Source organism: Tympanuchus pallidicinctus, unplaced genomic scaffold (genome assembly GCF_026119805.1).
Source record: "Tympanuchus pallidicinctus isolate F22 unplaced genomic scaffold, pur_lepc_1.0 scaffold5, whole genome shotgun sequence".
Taxonomy (NCBI): domain Eukaryota; kingdom Metazoa; phylum Chordata; class Aves; order Galliformes; family Phasianidae; genus Tympanuchus; species Tympanuchus pallidicinctus.
The window spans coordinates 19,446,345-19,466,956 of NW_026294769.1; the positions used below are offsets into that span (position 1 = coordinate 19,446,345).

The 20,612-nt window shown below is 40.7% G+C and overlaps 1 protein-coding gene across 3 annotated transcripts in view; it reads left to right on the forward strand.

Annotated features, from left to right (window-relative positions):
- The window catches only part of ZNF516 (zinc finger protein 516), a 102,100-nt gene that overhangs the window by 34,773 nt on the left and 46,715 nt on the right, over positions 1-20,612 (forward strand). For all 3 annotated transcript variants that reach the window (XM_052703819.1, XM_052703818.1, XM_052703821.1), the window contains one exon: positions 7,322-9,340. In XM_052703819.1, coding sequence (XP_052559779.1) covers positions 7,435-9,340 — 1,906 coding nt within the window. In that variant the 5' untranslated portion in view covers positions 7,322-7,434. The remainder of the gene's footprint in view (positions 1-7,321; positions 9,341-20,612) is intronic.

Consider the following 20,612-nt stretch of genomic DNA (forward strand, 5'->3'; position numbering starts at 1 on the left):
AAATAAGAGAACATTATTGTTAAATTGAAGTAAAACTGAGTTGTTCATTGTGGGTTTTTTTTTTTCTTCTTTTTTTTTTTTTTTTTTTTAACTTAAAATGAGGCTCATACTCAGAATTAGTAATGTACAGCATGTCAAAGTAAGAGCTTTTGACTTCCCAACATATATCATTAATGACCCTAGGAAAAAAAAAAAATCACATCTGCACTAGTTCAGTTCTTGGCTTTTCTAGGGCTGATCAATAATCACATTGTGTATTCATTCCCTCCAGCCCCCCACCCTGCAAGGTCAACTTTAACTACTAGTCTTTATATTTCAGATGAAGGACGTGGATGGCTTTATGCATTAATAATATTGTTCTCAGTGTTTCCTTTGGATCTAATTTACTGTTACCCCCTCAGAATGAGTAACTTGTTTTTCTTTGTTTTGCTTTATTTTAATACTTTTAGCATTTTTTCGTGAGAGCTTTTCTTTTCTACCTTATGGTGCAGTGCTGAGTGATCTAAGTAGGAATTTGAGGATGCTGAAGTTGGCTATGGTTTTGCTATTTAAATGGATCCACTCTTCATTGTATTGTTGAATGTGAACATGACAATGGGAGAACAACAATTCCAGGGCTTCTTGTCTGGATGGCAACACAGCTGGTGCTATGAGGTCTGTCCAAATGCGAGACTGGTCAAGCATAACAAGTTAGTTCTAATTAGAAGTTCTTATTTACGTTGTGTTAGAAAATAGTTTGAAGCAAACTGGTAGGCTTTTGAGTGAAGTTGGTTCGTTTTCCTCTTGCCTTGTAAGATTAATGTTGTTTTTTTGTTTTGTCCTGCAGCCAGAGTAAGTAGTCTTGAAAGAATCTTGCCTTTAAAATAAGCTTTTTATTTTGGACTATAATGTAGTGGTCACTCACAACTGCTTTAAAATAAAGGGTTATTGTGGGTGGTTGTGTCAGTGTTACGTATCACCACTAGATTAAGTCTTGTGATGGTGGCATTTTGTGATTTCTGCGTTGTTGTTTTCATTCCATGGAAGTACTAGTGATACTGGTTCCCTTTTATTCATTTCTTCATATTAGAGTGGAAATGTAGTTTGTTCATAATGGATTATTGATTGGTCTGAGAACAGCAGAAGCCCCAAGGCCTTGTCATCAATGGTACTTACTTTCCCAATAGTGAATGCATCACTTCATGCAGCTATTCGTAACCCCAGTCTGTAGGATATAAGCCCGTAATTGTTAATCTTGTACAGCGCCGGTTTTAGGGAGAGGAACTCTTCATTGTCATTATAGGATTTTCCCCCTCAATTTGTTCAAAGAATGGTCTCTTTGTTTTGCGAGCAAGATAAAGCTTGTCCTGGATGTTAATGATATATTTTAATTCATTGCTCATAATACTACAGTGTAACCAAGAGAGCGCACTGCTTTGTCTCCAGAAGACAAACACGCACAGTGCACTAAAACACAAAATATGTACTGAGTGGGTGACAGCTCTGTGTTTCTCGACAAACCCAGGAGAAGCACAGGGCAAACTCCCCCCCTCCACGCTCCTGCACTGCTGCTTTAAGAACCACCAAAATCTGGGTTGCGCTGTCCCTATTGTCCTGCCGGCTTGGTTTTGAGAGAGGTCACCTCGCTACAGATGGCTACCTCGAGCTTTTTCAATGACAGTGATTTTGATCTTCATTCCAGCGTCTTTTTCCTCTGCCACCCCCCACGAAGGGTGCCACATCGCTTTGGAAAGACCTGACTCTGCTTTTGCAGCCCTGGCTGCTGGGCTGCAGCCTGCTGCAGGATGCCATTAGCTCATGGAGGGAGGAAGACACAAAACCTTCCGATGTAGTCAGAGGAGCTCAAAATAATGTTTCAGTGTTTGAAAGGCAAACTTCCCAGATGGGACCAGCTTCTTCAGCTGCAGGGGATGGCTAGCTTAAAATGATTGAACAACAAGTATTGCAAAAGTCTGCTTAAGGATTGGGTTTTGTAAAATGTAGCTGGAATAAACTTAGACTAGCAGAAATTCCCTGTTTTTCCGGGACCTTTTTCTTTTTCCTTTCCTGTCATCGTGTCAATTTGGCAGGCTTAAACAAACTTTTCAAACAGGCTTGTTGTTAAGATGCATTCATAATAATTGAATACATTTGAAAATTAGACAGTCGTCTTCCATAACTGTCTCTGGATTCGCTGATAGCTTTTCACTGGATTAGTTTGGATTACTTTCAGAAAATCAATTGAAAGCTATGCTGCCTTTACCTACTGGCAAGTTTAGTCCCTAGGTCAGAGAATGTGAGGATTTCCTGTAAATTCAAGGATGGGCTTTACTATTTAAAGACACACTTGGTCTTCTGTGGTGCAGTAGAGTATAAGTAGAGTATAACTTTGGGGCAGTCTGAGTCTTCACAAGCCTAGAGAGGCTCCAGGCTGCCCTTCTTTGAAAGATACAACTTCCTTCCATTTACCTATAGATATTTGCATGCAATATCCTATCACTGCATCGTGTAAAAGAATTTCAGTGAGGTTTTTTTCCTAAGATCACAACTCGCAGTGTTGGTTTTTGTGGTTGTTTTTTTGTTTTTTTTGTTTTTTTTTTTTTTAAAGTCACTGTTGCTCTTGGCAGAGAAACACAATGCAGCGATTGCAGTGCGTATTCAAACCTCTTGCAGATGAGAACAGCAGTATTTCTACAGTGTATTTATCTTTCAGATGGGACTTGTAATACTGACACCCAAACTGAAACCATTTGATTTTAAAATACACACGTTGCTTTGGGAAAAGATTGCATAGGCTTCCTAAAATGTATCTTCTTGTTTATTACCTGTTGAAGAATATTCTCATCTGTTGCAGGAAAACAAAGGATTTACAGTTTTCTGTATGTTGGAACAGGGATAATTTTCTTCTCTTTTTTACTCTGTCTACACTGCTAAAGATATTTGTATCTAAGTATGTGACAGAAATGAATTTGCAATTTTTCAATGAGGTATTTCTCTTTACATTGTATTTTTTCCAAATTTCTCACCTTGTTTATTTTCTATGTATTTCTTTCCTTCAGTGTTTTCCAAAAGGCACAAAAAGGCCTTGAGAGGGCTGTGTGGCCAGCTGCAGGGACTAAGCGTGTCTCATCTTCTTTCAGAACATGCAGGTGGCATAAAAAGTAGAGTATCAGGTATTGCAGAGTGCTCCTGTTTTATTTAAAGCATTGTGCCTTGCCCTTTTACCCGTGCCTCACTTTACAACTCATTTTAGCCGTGAGGACAATGGAGTTGTAAGGACAGCAGAGCCATGTGTTTCTGCTGTGGTGCTGGCAGGGCCCAATGCTCTACTGGGGAATCATGGAATGTCTTGGGTTGGAAGGAACCATACAGATCAGTTAGTTCCAACCCGCTGCCACAGACGACGTTTGGACTGCTGTATCAGGCTGCCCAGGGTCCTATCCAACCTGGCATTGGGAGCCTCCAGGGATGACGCACCCACAGCTTCTCTGGGCAGCTGTGACAGCACCTCACTGCTCTCTCTGTAAAAAAACTTCCCCTAGTAGCTAATCAAAATCCCTCTCTTTTAGTTTAAAACTATTCCCCTTTGTCCTATTAAACCATTCTTTCCCCCTGTTCTATCAAAACTGTGGGTGATGCTGAAGCTCCAAGCTCCTTGGTGACAGCAGGTTGGCTTTGGCCAAATGCATTTTCTCTCAAGCCAAAAAATCTTTCCAAGCTCAGTTTTAATATTAGAGCCTATTAGATGTTTTGGTGCATAAATGTTTGAAATAGAGTCAATTTACTTTTAACTCCAGCTTCGGCCTCTGCTAGCAGGACTCCCCCTGCCTTGGCAGCCTGCGGGGAATCTACAGGCTGGATGCAACTGTGCTGTGAACGGTTTATGACAATTGTGGAGCCTTAATTTGGACCAAAGAGATGAAAGGGTATTGATTACTACCTGAATTACTTAGACTTGATACCTTGGAGTAGGTGGACAGATACCATGTGCATTTACAGAGTATTATTTCAGAATATTTTCAAATTCATAATTAGGTCAAAATATTTTTATTGTTGCAGTCAGCCAGAAAAAAATGCACACTGCTGTGGCAAAATTTTACTTGCTGCAAAGGAGAAAAAAGTATGATTTGGTTTTCTACTCAACATCTTCCATCTCTTGTGCCATTTTTGACATTGAAATTTTTGCCTGATGATTAATCTGGAAGTTACTAAGTGTAAATTGGTAGAATTCTCGGTGTTACTTTCCTTGGTTTGTATGTTTGGTATTGTGAATGGAAGCATTTTTCAAAGTTGTCGTTTTTATTTTGCATTTGCTGCTTCTCTCCTTTCTAATGAACGCTAGCTTTGTTGTTCTGCAAAGAGCCCCTCAAAGAGAATTACATATAAGAGGCACTTAGAGGATGCAAAGTGGGAGCTGAAAGCTGCTCCTGTATGTCTTTGCCAGTCCGTTTACTACGGCCTAAAGCAGACCTCCACTTACCTTGTAGAGACTCAGATTTGGTGGATGCCCGTCCTCCCCTTGGAATTTCTGTCGGTGGGGAGATCAGACCTGAAATGCTGCAGGTTTTAAATGTGTACTAATTGAAGCTGTGCAAAACCAGGAACGCTCAGTTCAACTTATGCTATAAATTGCAGTGCGCAGGCCAAGCTAAGTAATAAAGCAGAACCAATTGTCTCGCAATATTTTGATGAAGATGATATACTTCCATTAATTATTTTAGATTAATAAAATCATTTGGCAATCTTTAAACTCTGGCTTATTTTTCCCCCCCAGGCCTAATTGAATATAGGGCTTGGGGCATCTCCTCTAAGTGACTGTATTTGTCTTATAAGTAATGCTTTCTTCATATCCTCATTTTCGTAACTAAGCTTCATTAATGAAAATGCTATGAATAATTGAAATGAAATATGTCATGGCTAAGCATAGAAAAGCTGTGGCCGAGTAAACAAAGGGACTCTGAAGCTTTGGATTTATATGTGCTTTAACTGTGGCGTGCGGCATTCTTGTCTACGTTTGACTTTTAACACTCTTGAATTTTCAGACAAGAAACAGTATAGGAAGTTGAATTAGAATGAGACCTACATTTAAAAAAAAAACAAACAACAACAACAAAAAAAGAAAGGTTGTTTGTCTAAAAGCTTACTATTAAGCAGCGTTCTTGCTGGTGTAAAGTGCAGAAAATGTGGAATGTAGAAGGCATCTAAAATACCCAGGACAGTCTGTCCCCAAGGCTTACTAGAGTTGTTTTCTTTCCCCCCTCTCTCCACAGAACATTTCAGAAGCAGCTGCAGCCTATTCAAGTATACTGTAGTGTGAAAGGCAGAAAGTATTACCTTGCTGTTTCTTCTTACTGTTTAATGAATTTTAGGTCAAGTCTTTGGTTATGAGACAATCTGGGTTGCTACTTGGCAGTCTAGGGTTATGAGTCACATAAATGAAAATATTACTCTGTGTTGTTTCATCCCTCAGTTCACTCAGCAGTGGAAACCATGTTTTTATTTGCGATTTTGCATGTTTGTACCATCTGAGACAGCAAAAAACTTCCAGCGGCTGCCATCCTTTATATACTCAGTTTGCTGTCAGGCAGCCCGTTCACTTGGTCTTAAATGACAAATTTCAGAGATTAATTCAGATGCTCTTGTTTGCACACTTCCTGCTTATATGGACTTCTGAATTTGTGATCTGATGTGATTTCCACCCCTCACCCCCAGGCTAATATGTTACTTCCAAACTAGTTGTAATATAAAAATGCTTTGTTCAAGAAATGAAATTGCATTTGTGATACATCTGTTTTAGATATTAGTATCAGCTCTCTATGAAAAAAGAGTGGTTTGAATAGATGCTGTTGATAGCTTGTAACGTGCTGTACAGATACAAGATGTAGAAAATCAAACCCAGAAATGAATGGTTTTGTAGCAAATAAGAGGACTAAATTAACTTAGACATAATGAAGTTATTCTATACTGTGTAACTGAGATGAGCGTTGCATCAGCTTTACCTTGCTTTTTGTTAAGCTTGTGCTGGTGATGTGATTAGACTGCATTTACTCATTTATGTACTGAAGAGGTTCAAAGGTGAATACAATGAGAAACCTTTGTGACTTTAGATCTGTAGCTCTTTATTTTTTGAGTCATAGATCTCAAATGATGGATGCATGAGTACATAGTTTTGTTTTTGCTAGTTACATTTTAAGATGCTGATGTTTTCTTAACTCAATAATGGTTTGGTGCTGTTCATTACAGACCATCGTATCCTTTGATCTAGTCATGTGGTGTCTGTAGTTCTTAATGAGGATAAGAATGGGAGAAGATTTTTGTTTTACAGTTGTAAGTGAAAAAGAAGCAATCTATTAAAATCTAACCATTGATTTTTTTTGCTATATGAAAAGGGGAGGGATGCTGGTGCATTGCATATTGCATTGCTGAGGCAGATAATGACCATCGTATTTAACTGTGGCAGAACACAAAAGCTTTTTGACTTTTATTAATCTGTTTTGTTAATCGAAGTTGCTGCTTCCTTTGTTTGTTTGTTTATGGTTAAGGCTCTTAGTCATTGAGGTGGTTGCTCTTGTGGTTTCCTGTATGTCTTGCTGACATAAATCACCCACTTTTAAGATGAGTTGATACCTAAGCATGTTATCAGTTCACTTTGTCAGATTGAAACTAAATATTATATTTGGAGATTTCATCCATATTGCCCATCAGGAAATAACTATTAGTTACCTGGAATGCTTTGTCAGGCTCTGCGTTCTCATTTTCTCTTTAATCAAAGTACTGAATGTGCTCAGTTTCTGCGCCTGCGCCTTGCATGCCACATCAAGCACAGCAGAACTGTCTGAGATGCAAAGTAATGCAGTTGCCAGCAGGAATAGGATATTTGCTAAAGTCTCTAGGAAAGCCTTTTATCTTTGGCAAGTAAGTATTTTACATGAAATTACTCATGATGGTAAAGCCACAGATTTGAAGTGTAATAACCCCCTCAAGAAATGTTTTCCTCATGTAAGCTGCATTTTTTAGCCACTTCTGCTTGGTTTTAAAACAAAAAATATTTTTAAAGTTTGCATTTCTATAAAGACAACGTGATATAAGTTTATGGAAATTTAATTCTTTTTTCATAGTTTCTTCCTTTTGGATTTTATTAATGGTGCTTTGAATGCTTGCCATTGAAGTCTAGAATATCAGAGAAGCTGCTTCTTGGTGCAATAAATCGTAGCATAGTGTGCTTACGAGTGTGGCACGAGCGTCAGAATCTGTTGAAGTCAAAATATTAATGGCTTGAAATACATTTAAGAATCTGCTTACATGATTTTTGTAAGTTTATGTGCTTTTCTTCTTGTTCCAGGTGATCTCCGCCATCCACTTACAGAACACGCAGAAATAAATTGGCGATTTGAGCAGCTGCAAGGAGAAATGTTACTCCAAGAATGAAGCAATAAAACATCTCCGCAGAACCGTATGATTGAGAACGCAGTTCAACCCTCCTCTGCTGCTGAACATGCTTTAATCCTCTTGCCCCACTCACCCACTGTTGCAGTAATACAGATGGATCGTAGCAGAGAAGCAGAAATGGCATTACGGAGATCCTCCAGCCCAGGCAAGCTGAGCAAGAACGACATGGATGCTGACAAGACCATGTGCCACAGCTGCTGCATTTGTGGTAAAAGTTTCCCTTTTCAGAGCTCCTTATCGCAGCACATGAGGAAGCACACAGGTGAGAAGCCCTACAAATGCCCTTACTGCGATCACAGAGCTTCCCAAAAAGGCAACCTGAAGATCCACATCCGTAGCCACAGGACAGGCACTTTAAGTCAGGGACATGAGGTAGAGATGGGAGAGGCTCAGCTGGGTGAAATGGGAGTGTCAGAGGGCCTTGGCGGCTGCACCAGCCCCACCAAAAGCACGTCTGCCTGCAACAAGATCTTGAATGGTAGTGCTCAGTTAGACAGCAGCAAGATCTTGTTAAGAAGCAGCAAAAAGGACATCACAGAGGCGACGCCTGCTGAGGAGGATGGCAAGCTGTCTGCTTACCCATGCACCTTCTGCAAAAGCAGATTTGAAAGGAAGAAGGACCTGGAGCAGCACCTGCACCAGATCCACAAACCGTTCAAGTGCAGGCTGTGTAGCTTCATGACCCTGAGGGAGGAGTCATTGTTAAGCCACGTGGAGAAGGACCATGTTACTGCTCAGGTCCCAAATGGAGAGGCCTACACTGAGAACTGCAAGAGCGAGCTGAGTGCTGGTGAGTTTCCTTGTGAAGTCTGTGGCCAGGCTTTCAGTCAGACCTGGTTCCTTAAAGCTCACATGAAAAAGCATAGGGGCTCATTTGATCACGGCTGCCACATTTGTGGCAGAAGATTCAAAGAGCCCTGGTTTCTCAAAAACCACATGAAGTCGCACGGCCCGAGATCTGGGAGCAAAAACAAACTGAAAAACGAGCTGGAGCTCATAGCCACTATCAATGATGTGATACAGGAGGAGACGATTGTGACTGGCCTGTCCCTGTACGAAGTCTGCGCCAAGTGTGGAAATCTGTTTACAAATATGGAAAGCCTAAAAGCACATAATGCTGTGCACTACCAGGCTCAGCGGGGCAGCACTGGGGATAAAGCCGAGGGCTTAATCGATGGGAGCCTGAGCCCCTCAGTAACAAAGCAGTTTTTCTTGCAGTGTCTCAGTCTAAGGCCATCTGTAGGGATGGATAGAGTTACAAGAGGACAGTCTGGAAAAAGAGTAGCTGAGCTGGATCCAGTCAGTAGCTACCAAGCTTGGCAGCTGGCCACCAAAGGAAAAGTAGCAGAGCCCTCCGAGTATGTGAAGTATTTGGGGTGGGACGAGGCCCTGGCGGACGCGGATGTGACTTACGACAAAGATAAGAGGGAGTACATCCTCGTCAACCAGGAGAAGCGCAAGCGGGAGCAGGATTCACCCAGCTCCTCCAGCAACCCCAAGAAGAAGAGCTGTCCCAGCGGGCGCCTGGAGAAGGCCAGCAACGTCCTGCCCGGGGAGAGCTGCCCGCCTGCCCAGGGTGATGTGGACTACCGTCCCTCCTCACGGCAGGGCAGGCGGGCCGCCCAGAACAAGTCCACCGAGTGCTTCGAGTGCGGCAAGATCTTCCGCACCTACCACCAAATGGTGCTGCACTCGCGGGTGCACCGCAAGGAACGGAGAAGCTGCCGCGAAGGTGGGACGGCCGCCCAGCCCGACCGCTATGGCTCCAGCAGCGAAGAGGGGGACTTGGGTTCCGTCAGTGGGCCCAGCACACCTGACTCCGCGTCTGCTCTGGAGGACTCGGCCACCTCTGGCCTGGGGGAAGAGGGGGCTGAGGAGAGCTCGGAGGAGGGAGCGGCCGACCCCTCGCTAGGTAAGATGGCTGCTGGCTGGGGCACGCAGTGAGCAAAGTGTGTGGGCAGGATGGAGCCTTGTGCCCAACATGCATTGCTCCGTGTGGCAGTTTCGTTGATGCTGTTGCGATAGATGTAATGACAGAGGATGTCTTCAGAAGGTGCAGATAAATTTGTATTTCAGTGGGGGATACCCAAGAATTATCTCAGTGACCTGCAGCAAGTTACCTCTGCTGTTACGTCATGCTGCCCTCCCAGCACAAGAAACATGTAGATGGGTACCTAGGGTTTAGTGGACAATATTGGTAGATGGACTAGATGACTTAGAGGTGTTTTTCCATTCTGTGACATCTCAGGGGCTATTTTTCCCCAGATTATGGACACCCAACCTCAGTCCTACCTTCAGCAAGCTCATTCAGGAAGGGTGCAGCTTGTGTGGTGTTGCTCCTAAGCATGTGAACTCATTAATAGCCGGCATGGAAGGTGTTTCTCTCCTCTCCTTTCTGCTTTGCTTCTCAAACTTGTGTTTATAACTCCAAGGGCTATAATTAATCTCTTCGGGTTAAAGCGGTCCTTTGAGCCCAACACTACTAAATGGAACAAATTATGCTCCAAATAACAGCAAAGTAAATATTTAAAAGAACACTATTAACCACTTTTGTATGTTTTTTTTTTTTTTTTTTTTTTTCTTCTGATTTTTGTTGTTTACCATTATTTGTTCTATAATGCCCTCTTAGAAACATGAGATTAACCATTCTTTCCTTTCTGGCCTTATGTGGATTTTTTTTGTTGGTTTTGTTAGGCAAATATTAGCATACTCCTCCTCTTTTTGTTCCTTTTTTTTTTTTCTCTCTCTGAAGAACAATGTTATCTGTAAATTAAACTCATTTTCAAGACCATCTCATTGTAGAGGAAGGTGGATATAATGTAGTGTATTGTAGTGTATGTATATAATCCAGTGGCCGCAAACCCCATAGTGACCCCAAAGCAATGCTTGCCAGTGCTGTGTATTAATAACTGCACATTTTTAGTAAGTATAGTGGTAAGGCAGTCTGGGATATTGTGTCATCAAGCTTTTTTCATAAAATATTGGGGGGTTTTAAGGGCAGCTAATGTTGGGGCCACCACTCTTTGACAGTGTGGCTGTCAAAGTGTTCAGGAAGAGGAGGGAACAAAGGAGGATTCATGAAACCCATCCATGTGTCATTAATAATTACAAGAAGGGTCCTCAACTTGGTTTAACTATAACTTGGGTCAAGTCTCCTGTGGACAAGTTGGGTGCAAAGGAGAACAGAAATTTAAACTAAACTGAGAACCTCCACCCTTTTTAATGCTTTCTTGTCCATTTCACAACTCCAAGAAGTCCTAGTGACAAGTTAACTCAAATATTGTCACTGTTATTACTTGCACAGTTAAAAAACACAGTATTTGGTTTTCCCATCTACATTTCTTGGATTTGAATCCTTTAAAAAAAAAAAGTTGTTTATGGGACTGTACTTGTTTTGCGTGTAAACCCATCAGCTGCTGCTTGAATCACCTCTATACAATTGATACGAAACGTAGTTCTAAAGCTGCAGCTTTGACTGGAGTTAAGTGGGGCTGCCGTATTTTACCTGTGTAATGTACAGTGCCCTTATGGAAACCGCTGTGATGGAAAACCATCTCTCTGGAGACAGGCTGAAAACACTGGAACACTTTTCACATGATGTTCAAACAGTAAGGCTGTTCTTCTGTGCTCTCCCTATTCAGCACTTTATTTTTAACAAGAGGAGCTGTCTCATCTCTTTCCCTGTCCCAGTTCTTACCTCACTTGAAGCTCAGCCCTTGTCTCATGAGTGAAACGTGAGAGTTTGAGTTGCACAGCAGATTCTCTCACAGGAATTAAGGTGACTGGATTAACTACTGTCTCTAACCAACACCAGGAAACTCATTCCTTTGGGTGTGAATTTGGTTCTTATCTATTTTGCTGAATACTAAAGAAGAAAACTGATAGGCCTAAATAAAGATACATCTTAGAAAAGGGATGCGTTTGCATTGATTGTCTGTGACAATGGCTCGTGCATTTTATATTTTACAAGTTTACAAAAAGTCTTAAAAAGTCTTTTACAAGACTTTTTAATTAAAAAGGAAGGATTTTTTTTTTTTTTTTTTTTTCCCATAGCACATCAAATTTCAGGACTGAAGTTTCTCACTTTTCTCTTTCTGGTATCAGGTTTGCTGAGGCTGCACTTACATTGTTTGCTATGGGACTGTTGTCCTTCTCTCCAGCAAGCTGTAGGATTGGTTTTACTCTTCTGTAAATTACAGTTTTAACTGGAGAGGCTTTCTTTTCCTCCTCTGCTACCATAAACATAAGGTCTTAAGAATGCAGGCCAAATTCCACGCTCGTGTACATCCTGTTAAAATCAGATGGTCCAGTGTGACCTTCAAATGCATTTTGTCCTAGAAGTGCTGAATTTTGCTGTCCTCTGCTGTGGTTTGTTGTAGCCGTTCTTGCTGCTGAACCTTTTCTTTTGAGAGCAGAGCTCCAGTGCCCCAGACAGCAGCCACCCCCAGCAGAGGCGGGCAAACCGTGCTCTCGGTTCCTCTTCCTGACGTGCCTGTTGTGGTAGTATTTTTACTCAGAATGTGGTCAAGAAAATCTTGCATTAATCACAAGATTATTTTGAATAAGTTTACTTTCATATCTATTTTTCCCCCCATTTGACAAATTAGCCATGTTACACAGGGTCAGAAGTAACACAGAGTCAGTCTTGGTACTACCAGGTATTGAAAGTTCTAGTCCTAATTCAGCTGAAGGCCCCTCTGTGCATTTAATGTACTAATCTGAGTTGGTCCTGCTGACATGCAGGGTAGGTAGTAACTGGCTTGCCCAGTATCTTGCAGCAAGGGAGCTGGGTGTGCACCTCCATGCTCACTTAGGGCCAACTGATGCTGAGGGTGACTGGAGCTGGGGAAAAGTGGCAGAGCTTATTGGGAGGAAAGCAAGGAATGCACTTTGCATGTGAAATGGGGTTGAGAGCCTCCAGGGTAGCCACTTCTTTGCTCTTAACACATCAGTAATTTGTCTCTGCTGTGTACGTAGAGTAACATAATGATTTTTCAGGCATGAGAGTGATGCATGCAGACCCTGCTTATCAGCTGCCAGGGGGAAGCTGGCAGGTTACAAACTGTTTTCCATCTTATTAGGAGGGCAAAAAATGAAACAATTCTCTTACATTTCATGTGCAGAGTACCATGTGATACCCATCATACAGACTTGTCATATGCACCATATACATGTGCTTTGTATGACAGCCACCTGGGAAAAGGAGCCCCAGAGCGCGGTCTGTCTGTTAAGAGCAGACTTAGAATAATTTTGAGCTCTCCCTGCTCCAAATGAGTCTTTGTTTTTATTTGGCATTCATGTCACTAGCAAACTGTACCTGAATTTCCACTCAGTTGAGTTTGACACTGTTTGAGCCACTGGCAAGTTGTTGCTTAGCACTTCACCAATTTAAAGACAGGTTCTATGATTTTAACTTTTTAATTAAAAGAACTCCAGTGTTATGACTAAGCAAGAAAAGGGAAGTTGTACAGCGATAAAAGTGGAAGGAAAAAATACTTTTTTTTCCTTCAGTCTAACAGCTTCTCTCCTAAAATGCAGTATTTAATGTGCAAATGAAACAGTTCAGTCTGTGTGCATGTACATATGTGTGTATTCAGTGGTCAGTATTTTTAAGGCTTAATGCAGGCACTCATGTGATCATGATATATTTAGAATTGGAGTGTTGCATTTTGTTATAGTAGGCACCAGGGACTATTTCAGTCCTGAAATAAAGAAGGAAGTATGATTTTAAAGATATAACTGCTTCTGACAGGTGGAAAGATGAAGAAAAGAAGTGAAAACAATTTAAATACTACTTGGTGCTCAGCAAACATGTACTTAAAACAGCAGGTCTTTGATATCCCAGTCTGTATCTTGGGGAAAGGGAGAATGTCATAAAGTTGCTGCTTTTCCTTCCTGCCAAATATGGTGTTTGAATGCAAAATACTAAAATAAACCTAGAAGGAGGAAGAAACAGTCAGACACCAAACCCAGGATTGTTATGTAGGAATAAAGGAAAGGAATGCTTCTTGTTCTAGCCTGACATTATCAAGGAGGGAAGCAAGTGAAAGGAAAGAGTGTTTTGCATCTTAGAGGTGATGTTGCTTTCAGTGGGAATAGTCTCCTCCATTTTGTTTTGTTTCTTTTCTGCCTCTTCCCTCTGTTTTCTTTTCCTTTTTTTTTTTTTTTTTTCCTATGTCAGACTCCTCCAAATTTTCAAAATGCTTTAAGGAGAAACTGATTCATTCTTACTCAATACATGCTGGTTTTATTACGCTGGCTAATGCAGGAAGGGACTGATTGCAGAGGAAAACTATTGTGTGAGGCCTTGTACAAATACAGTGCGAGGCGTAAGGAGCTCCTAGTCTGAAAAGATAAGATGGACATAAATGGCTGGAAAGCACAGAGTACAAAAACAAACAATGAAAACAAAACATCTGTGTGTGACTGTGTTTTTTTTTTGCATTGGGATGTACCAGTGGTTTGGTGAGAAGATGAGCTCAATGGAAGGGCAAGACGAGAGGTGGCAATAAGAAAGAATGGAAGGAAATGGTAGGACAGCACTGGATTTTGAACCCTCCAAGGCAGAGCTAAGATTTTGGGCATCTTGCGCAGAAGCCAAAGGACTTACAGCATTCTGGCCTGAGGTGGGTGATGCCAGGAGGTTTTGTATGTTAACAAACAAGAGGTCAGGTACAGTCACACAAACAGGAGGCAGAGCTGCAGGAGCTTCTTGTGTTTGCATCTCCCTGTACATCCACTGGGTTGATGATATGGATTCAGTAAGTTGTAAGAATTTGGATGTTCTTCCTTGGTTTTAATTTATTAAAAAAAAAAAAAGAAAAAAAAAAGAAAAAAAAGAAGTGCCTGGGCTTGTTTGCATTTGTTTAAACACTCTTAGAAATCCAATGGATTTGGTGTCTTAGTGTATTTGTTAGTGAGCTGAAAGGGAGGAGAGCTACCTATGAATTGCTACAGATTATACAAACACTAAGATGTAACAGATTGCGTTTATCCCAAACACATTATAAGAAAATCCTGTATGTAAATTGCAATGCTAGAATAGAAAGATAATGACATTTGTTAGACTGGCAGAGATTTGTAAAGCATAGATTTGGATTTTTATTTTTTTTTTTTTTTTGTTCAGATACAAGTTCTTACAAATCCAAGAACTGATACCATAACAAAAAGTGCCTAATGTCATGGGGGTTTTGATTTAAAATAGGTAAATAAAAGGTAAGCACCTTCAAGAGTTGCTTTTATTTTCCAGTGGAATGGTGAGACTATCGTTTGGGGAAGAAGAACACTACGTATGTGTAGAGTGGCATTGCAAGTGAAAACAGAAAAATAAAAATATGTTAGAACTCCAGAGTAAGAATGAAGAGTAAAGAAAGATAGCTCTCGTGAACATATACTGTTGGAAAAACTGAGTGCATGCAATATAGCTGCCAAGATCTAATGCCAGAACTTCCTTTTTTTGCTTATATGAAAATATGTTTATCTGTATATGAGGGTATACAAGGGAAATCCTCTCCGCTATTTATAGATTTTGCTATGTAGCTTAATCAAATAACTGTGCTTTAGGAACTTCTCATGCCATTCTCCCATTCAGTGCAAATTGCTTTCTGTAGTTGGCCTCTATTCCCAGATAACTAGTGATAGAATGGGAGGCATTGGCTTTAAGTTGCATTAGCTTCAGATTGGGTGTTAGGAAAAATTTCTTCTCCTAAAGAGCAGTGAGGCAGTGGCACAGGCTGCCCAGGAAGGTGGTGGGGTCACCATCCCTAGGGATGTTCAAGAGCCATGTGGATGTGGCACTGAGGAATGTGGTCAGTGGGCAGGGTAGGGATGGGTTGATGGTTGGACTGGGTGATCTTAGGGGGCTTTTCCAACCTCAGTGATTCTATAACTGCCACTGAAGACAATGCTATTATGACGTCTTACACCAAATGAAGTTCTTGTTCTACAGGTACAATCCTAAGTGTGCTGAAATTATTTAGCATTATTTATTTACCAGAATAAGTGTACTAAAATTTGGGGAATATCTCTATGCAGGACAGCTGGTAACTACTGCCCCAGATTTCCTTGTAATGGAGTAGGTTCAAAGCAGAACAGCGTCAGTGGCTCCTGTTAGAACCCTACAAAGAAAATAACATTTTGCTGGGATTATGCTCTTCACGTAGCAGTTAATTTTGGTGTTGCCCAGGAGTGGTTGTTGGAATACAAAACCATCTCAACTTTACAACTCTCACTAATTGTTTTTATTGTTAATGCTGAGACTTAAAAGTATAGCAGAGTGACAATTCAAGTCATCAGGGGAAATAAAGAGACAAGGACCCTGTGCTTGCAGAAGTGAGATCTGCTAGGCATAGTTTGGACTTTGTAATGTACAAATTGAGTGGATCAGGACTGAATCAGTTACTGAATCATAGTTGTGCCATGTCTAATAATACCATTCAAAAACTTTTCTACCTTGCAGTAATGCACGTAGCCCCATTTCGATGCATGTGGGAAAGCTGCATGGGGGGTGGTGTTTTTTTATGAGCTCAAATTTCTTTGCAAAGCATTGCGGGTTTAAGCATTTTTGATCAGTACAGACCTGTGTGCATCTGCACAGCAGTACTCCATTGCCTCTTCCCTCCCCTTTGGTCCCTAGTACAATCTTCAGGACTGCAGTGAAAATCTGCAGTGTATCTTCCTGTGGTGCTGTCACCCACAATAGCTTTTTTTTTTTTATTTACCTTCTTAATGATGGGACAATATGAATGGGAAGAACTGAGGGAACAGAACGAAATAGAAATAATTCTGATCATCTCAAGGAAATAGATGACAAGAAGATTGCAGGCAGCCAGAATCACTGAAGTGCGTATCAAGGAGCAAGAGAAGAGAGAAACAGGACTTCCTGATGTGTGGTTAAAAACCTTCTTTGGTGCATGTACCTCATAAGCGTGAAGTTGTTTAGCCTTTTATTTTAGGCTCCTGGAGGCTGTGCTCCAAGAAGCTCTTACAAAAATGATTGATTGGAACAGGGCAGTAGCTGTGGGATAATGCAGTCTGTACCCTTTAATGCTATATATTACCCTGACATCATACTAACTAAGGAACATTTAATGATTGCCCTGTAGGCATCTTGGGTAATTTCCACTGTGTTCCTGATTACCAAGCTCCTTGTTACTAGGTCCTGTCTTACTCAGCCTGATGTTGTGTGGGTGGCCAGCACAAGAGCTGAACAGGAGCTCCAGCTGCTCCTGCAGTGGGGCAGGGTGATGGGGAGCAGATAACGCACAGTCAGCTCAAGTCAGAACTAAGGCAGCAAGCTCTGGCTGAGATGGAAATACCTCAGTAAGTGCATGACTTGTGCCAGGTGTGGCAGTTATCGCAGAAGTTGTTAGTTGTTGATGGAGAGCGAACTTCAGCAACATTTTGAATTTACTAATGCAACTGTTGCACTCATTTTATTCTGTGCAAATGGTTCAGTGGGAGTCCCATGGTGTATGTACTGCAGAATTTTGTACATCGTAGATATTTCCACTGTATTCTAGTTGTAACTGTTACTTTCTTCTGTCTGGTTGACATGCACAATAGCAAGTGACTCAATTAGGTCAGTGTATTGTTTACACTTATTTTATTGTAGCTGTAGGTATGTGATATGAACAACGGAGGCATGGCTCAGCTGGGAAGAAAACTTGTACAGAGATACTGAGAGAGAGATAGGTTTCCTCAGTCTTTATTTTATCTGTGAGGAAGCAAGGAGGTGAGTGTGGTTTCTTAAAGGGATGTGATACCAAGATAAACTTTGCCCTGAAGCTTGTGTGAGATGCCCAAAGCGAGATTATATCTTCATACTTCTTCAGTAGCTTTTGAAATTGCTGTCACACCAGGTTCTTCAAGGACTGTTTGTGTCTGGCTAATCCTTTCTAAAACACCAGTGTCCATTTCATGTTTACCAATGCAACAAGAATGTAAAAATATATATATCTACTTTTTTTTCAGGGATGTGGAAAACTATTAGCAATGCTGGATTTAGTTTATGCGTTCAAAAAAATACCTCCTGTTATGTTTAATGTATTTGCACAGCGGGTCCAGTTTTTGCAGTTGGCTTTTAGCTCTTTTTCAGCAAGTTTTTTAAACTTCAGCATGTAAGACACCTACTTTTGAATTCAGCTTTCAGTAACTTTAACAGCTTCCACAAAACATCACTTCTTTATGCCTACCTTAACCTTGCGTCCTTTTTAAAAGCCACTGTAGCAATTTACTGATGTGTCTGTTACATTAATATATAGCACGTGAAGTATCACCCTTTGACATTTATAGGCATAAAATCACATTGTGTAATGCTTTTATTTTCTAGTAGTTTCTGATTGGTGAGCAAGGACCCCATCCCCCCAAGTAGTAAAGCAAGATTTAAGCAATGCAAATTGTGCAATGCTAGTGGCTTTAATCTGATTTCCAAATATTTCTGTAGCACCATGGCTGTGTTGAGATGGTATTCTGCTGGTCTGTAAATGGCTGCTAACAGGGGATAAGTGTGAGTGTCTTTAATGTTTGATCTTTTTTGCTGCCCTTAACATTATGGTTCACAGTTTTGATCCGTCTTAACCTGAGAGTCAGGTTTTCTTTGTTAAGGGCTGGGTTTGGCAGTGGATGCTCTCGATGTGTCTTTGTGGATGGAATGGGCCTCAGCTGAAACCTAGTGGGATCCAGAGCTGCACAGGATATAAAAATAACGCAGAGTTTAGCTTGGTGTATGCATAGCTAAGTTGTTTTCTGCAGCTGGGTTTTGCAAATACGGATTTTATTAGGTCACCTGACTTCACTTTATTCTTGTATTTATTTACTTATTTCCTACACCAGTAGTCTCATTCAGTTATTCAGCTTTAGCTTGAGTGGACCTGGCTGTGGCATCAGTCAAACCACTAAAAGTCAAGAGCAACTTAGCTGCAGTCAAGGGAACCCTTTACAGGGAGAGCGTCAATAACCTTTTTTTCCCATTATTCTGTTTGCTCTTGATTGCTTTCAAGATTTATCATCAGTAAACATGGATTTTTTGAGAGTCACTAAAAACAAATATAGTAAATTTTATGGACACTGGAGAAAAAACTTCCTATTTTTCATTGTATCATTATTTTCAATGCCCTAGAACTAGTCTCTGATACTTTCAGATTCTTTTTGTGCTTGGTCTGTGACTGCTACTGTTCCATGCTTTGTGACCAGCATCCAGGCATTATTGGAATGGAACTGTAAAAGTCTAATGAACTTGTTTTCATGGAGAATTTGTTTTTTATAGAATCATGGAATGGACCGTTAAGATCACGTAGTTCCAACCCTCTGCAATAGGCAGGGACACCTCCCTCTAGACCAGGTTGCTCAGAGCCCCATTCAGCCTGACTTTGAACGCCTTCAGATTGTGGGCATCCACAACCGTATTATTGGGCAACCTGTTCCAGTGTCTCACCACCCTCACAGTAAAGAATTTCTTCCTGATAATCTTCTGAATTTCTAAATCTTCCAAATTTCTTCCTGATAAATCTTCTAAATCTATCCTCTTCCAGTTTAAAGCCATTTCTCCTCATCCTGTCACTACCTGCCCTTATTAAAAAGTCCCTCCACAGCTTTTCTTGTTTATAGACAGCAAGGGTTTGAACTGGTGAATTGCTGAATGCCTCGGCGCTGATCTAGCAGAAGTGGTAACTGCTGGCTTGGTTTTCAGCTTCTGCAAAGTCGGATTGGAGTCATCATTAATTGCTTTGTTGAACCACTTGGCACCTGCTGGCTCAAGGTTAAAGGAAAAACAGAGAAACGTTTCTTTTCAGTAATCAATGCCAGTGTAAATTACATATCCTGAAATCTACTGGAGCATTCAGACTTTAGTCCTATCAGATAAGATACTGTGAGGAGCAAATCTCAAAACTGCCTTTTGTGGATATTCTGTTAATAGGTTCAGTAAGGTTTTAGTGATGCTAATAATGAAAATCCAACACTTCATTCATTTAAAGTGCAGATTCTCTACCAAGGCAGTGTTAATGTGAGAAAGACAAGAACTTTCACAATAAACGGTTATTGTAACTTGAGTATGGGTGTAGATACTCCTCTTTGTCAGGGTCAGTATTTTTTACAGGACGTGTTTTTTAGACACAGTCTTACATTCTTTTAGAACTTTGTTTTCCAGATTGGCCATCTCACACTTCAAATATCACTTCATTTTCTCTGTTACTTCAAGTAACAGAAGAATAAGCAGCCATTAAAATGATTTTGTTGTCGTATCACAGCTGTAATCTTGGTTTTGTTTTGGCAGCCTTATATTAGGGGTAGTTATTCTAAGTGAAATCTATTTTCTTCTAAAGAGATAAAAAAACACTTTTTTTTCTCTCTTTTTTTTTTTTTTTTTTTAATTTTAAGACTAAATTTGGATTTAGTCCGTAATACAAGACCCTCCCAAACCTTGTGTTTCTTTGAGATAACAAATTCATCAGGCAGTTGAAGGCATCAGCTACACCTAACAGTACTTCAGAGGTGTGTGTTATCTCAGAATAGCATATGTCTTGTGATGTCTTACTACTTAAATAGCATTTGAGGCAAGCTGCTGTCAGCAAAAAACTAAATTTTGGGGGGAAGAAAACACAGCCACAAGGGAAATACATGGATTCTTTCAGAAAAACCAACCTCAGTCTAAACAGCACTTTTGCTCTCCGTGGAACATTTTCTGCATGTTTTAATATAGTGATTTTGAGCAAGTGTCACGATGGTGAAAGACTGAGTGCAACGTGTTGTAAGAGTCAGGGTGATAGAGGGATGCAAAGGCTTCATCTCTTCCTATCCCCTCTGTACCCCAAGGTAGTGGAGCAAGTGCTGCATTTGGACTTTGCCCTTTGCGTGTTTTGGTAATGTGGAGCATCAGTGAACCACAAGATTGCTCAGTTTTCAGCAATTAAGCATTTATTCAGTAGGTAGTGAAACTTTTTTTTACTAGGTAATGAAGTAAAGAGGCCTTTCTCTTTCCTTAAAAGAGTATTCAGGAAATACAGCTTACACTGCACATGGAACACATTAATCCTAAACCTCTTCTAATACTTTGCAGAAGTTTCTTGTCCTTACACTTGCTGTATCCACACGCACACCAATCTCTCACAAACATCTTAACCTTAAGTACTTCTGAAGCCTAGAGAAGCCTTAGGAAAAATTGCCAAAAACAGAACAGAGAGTAA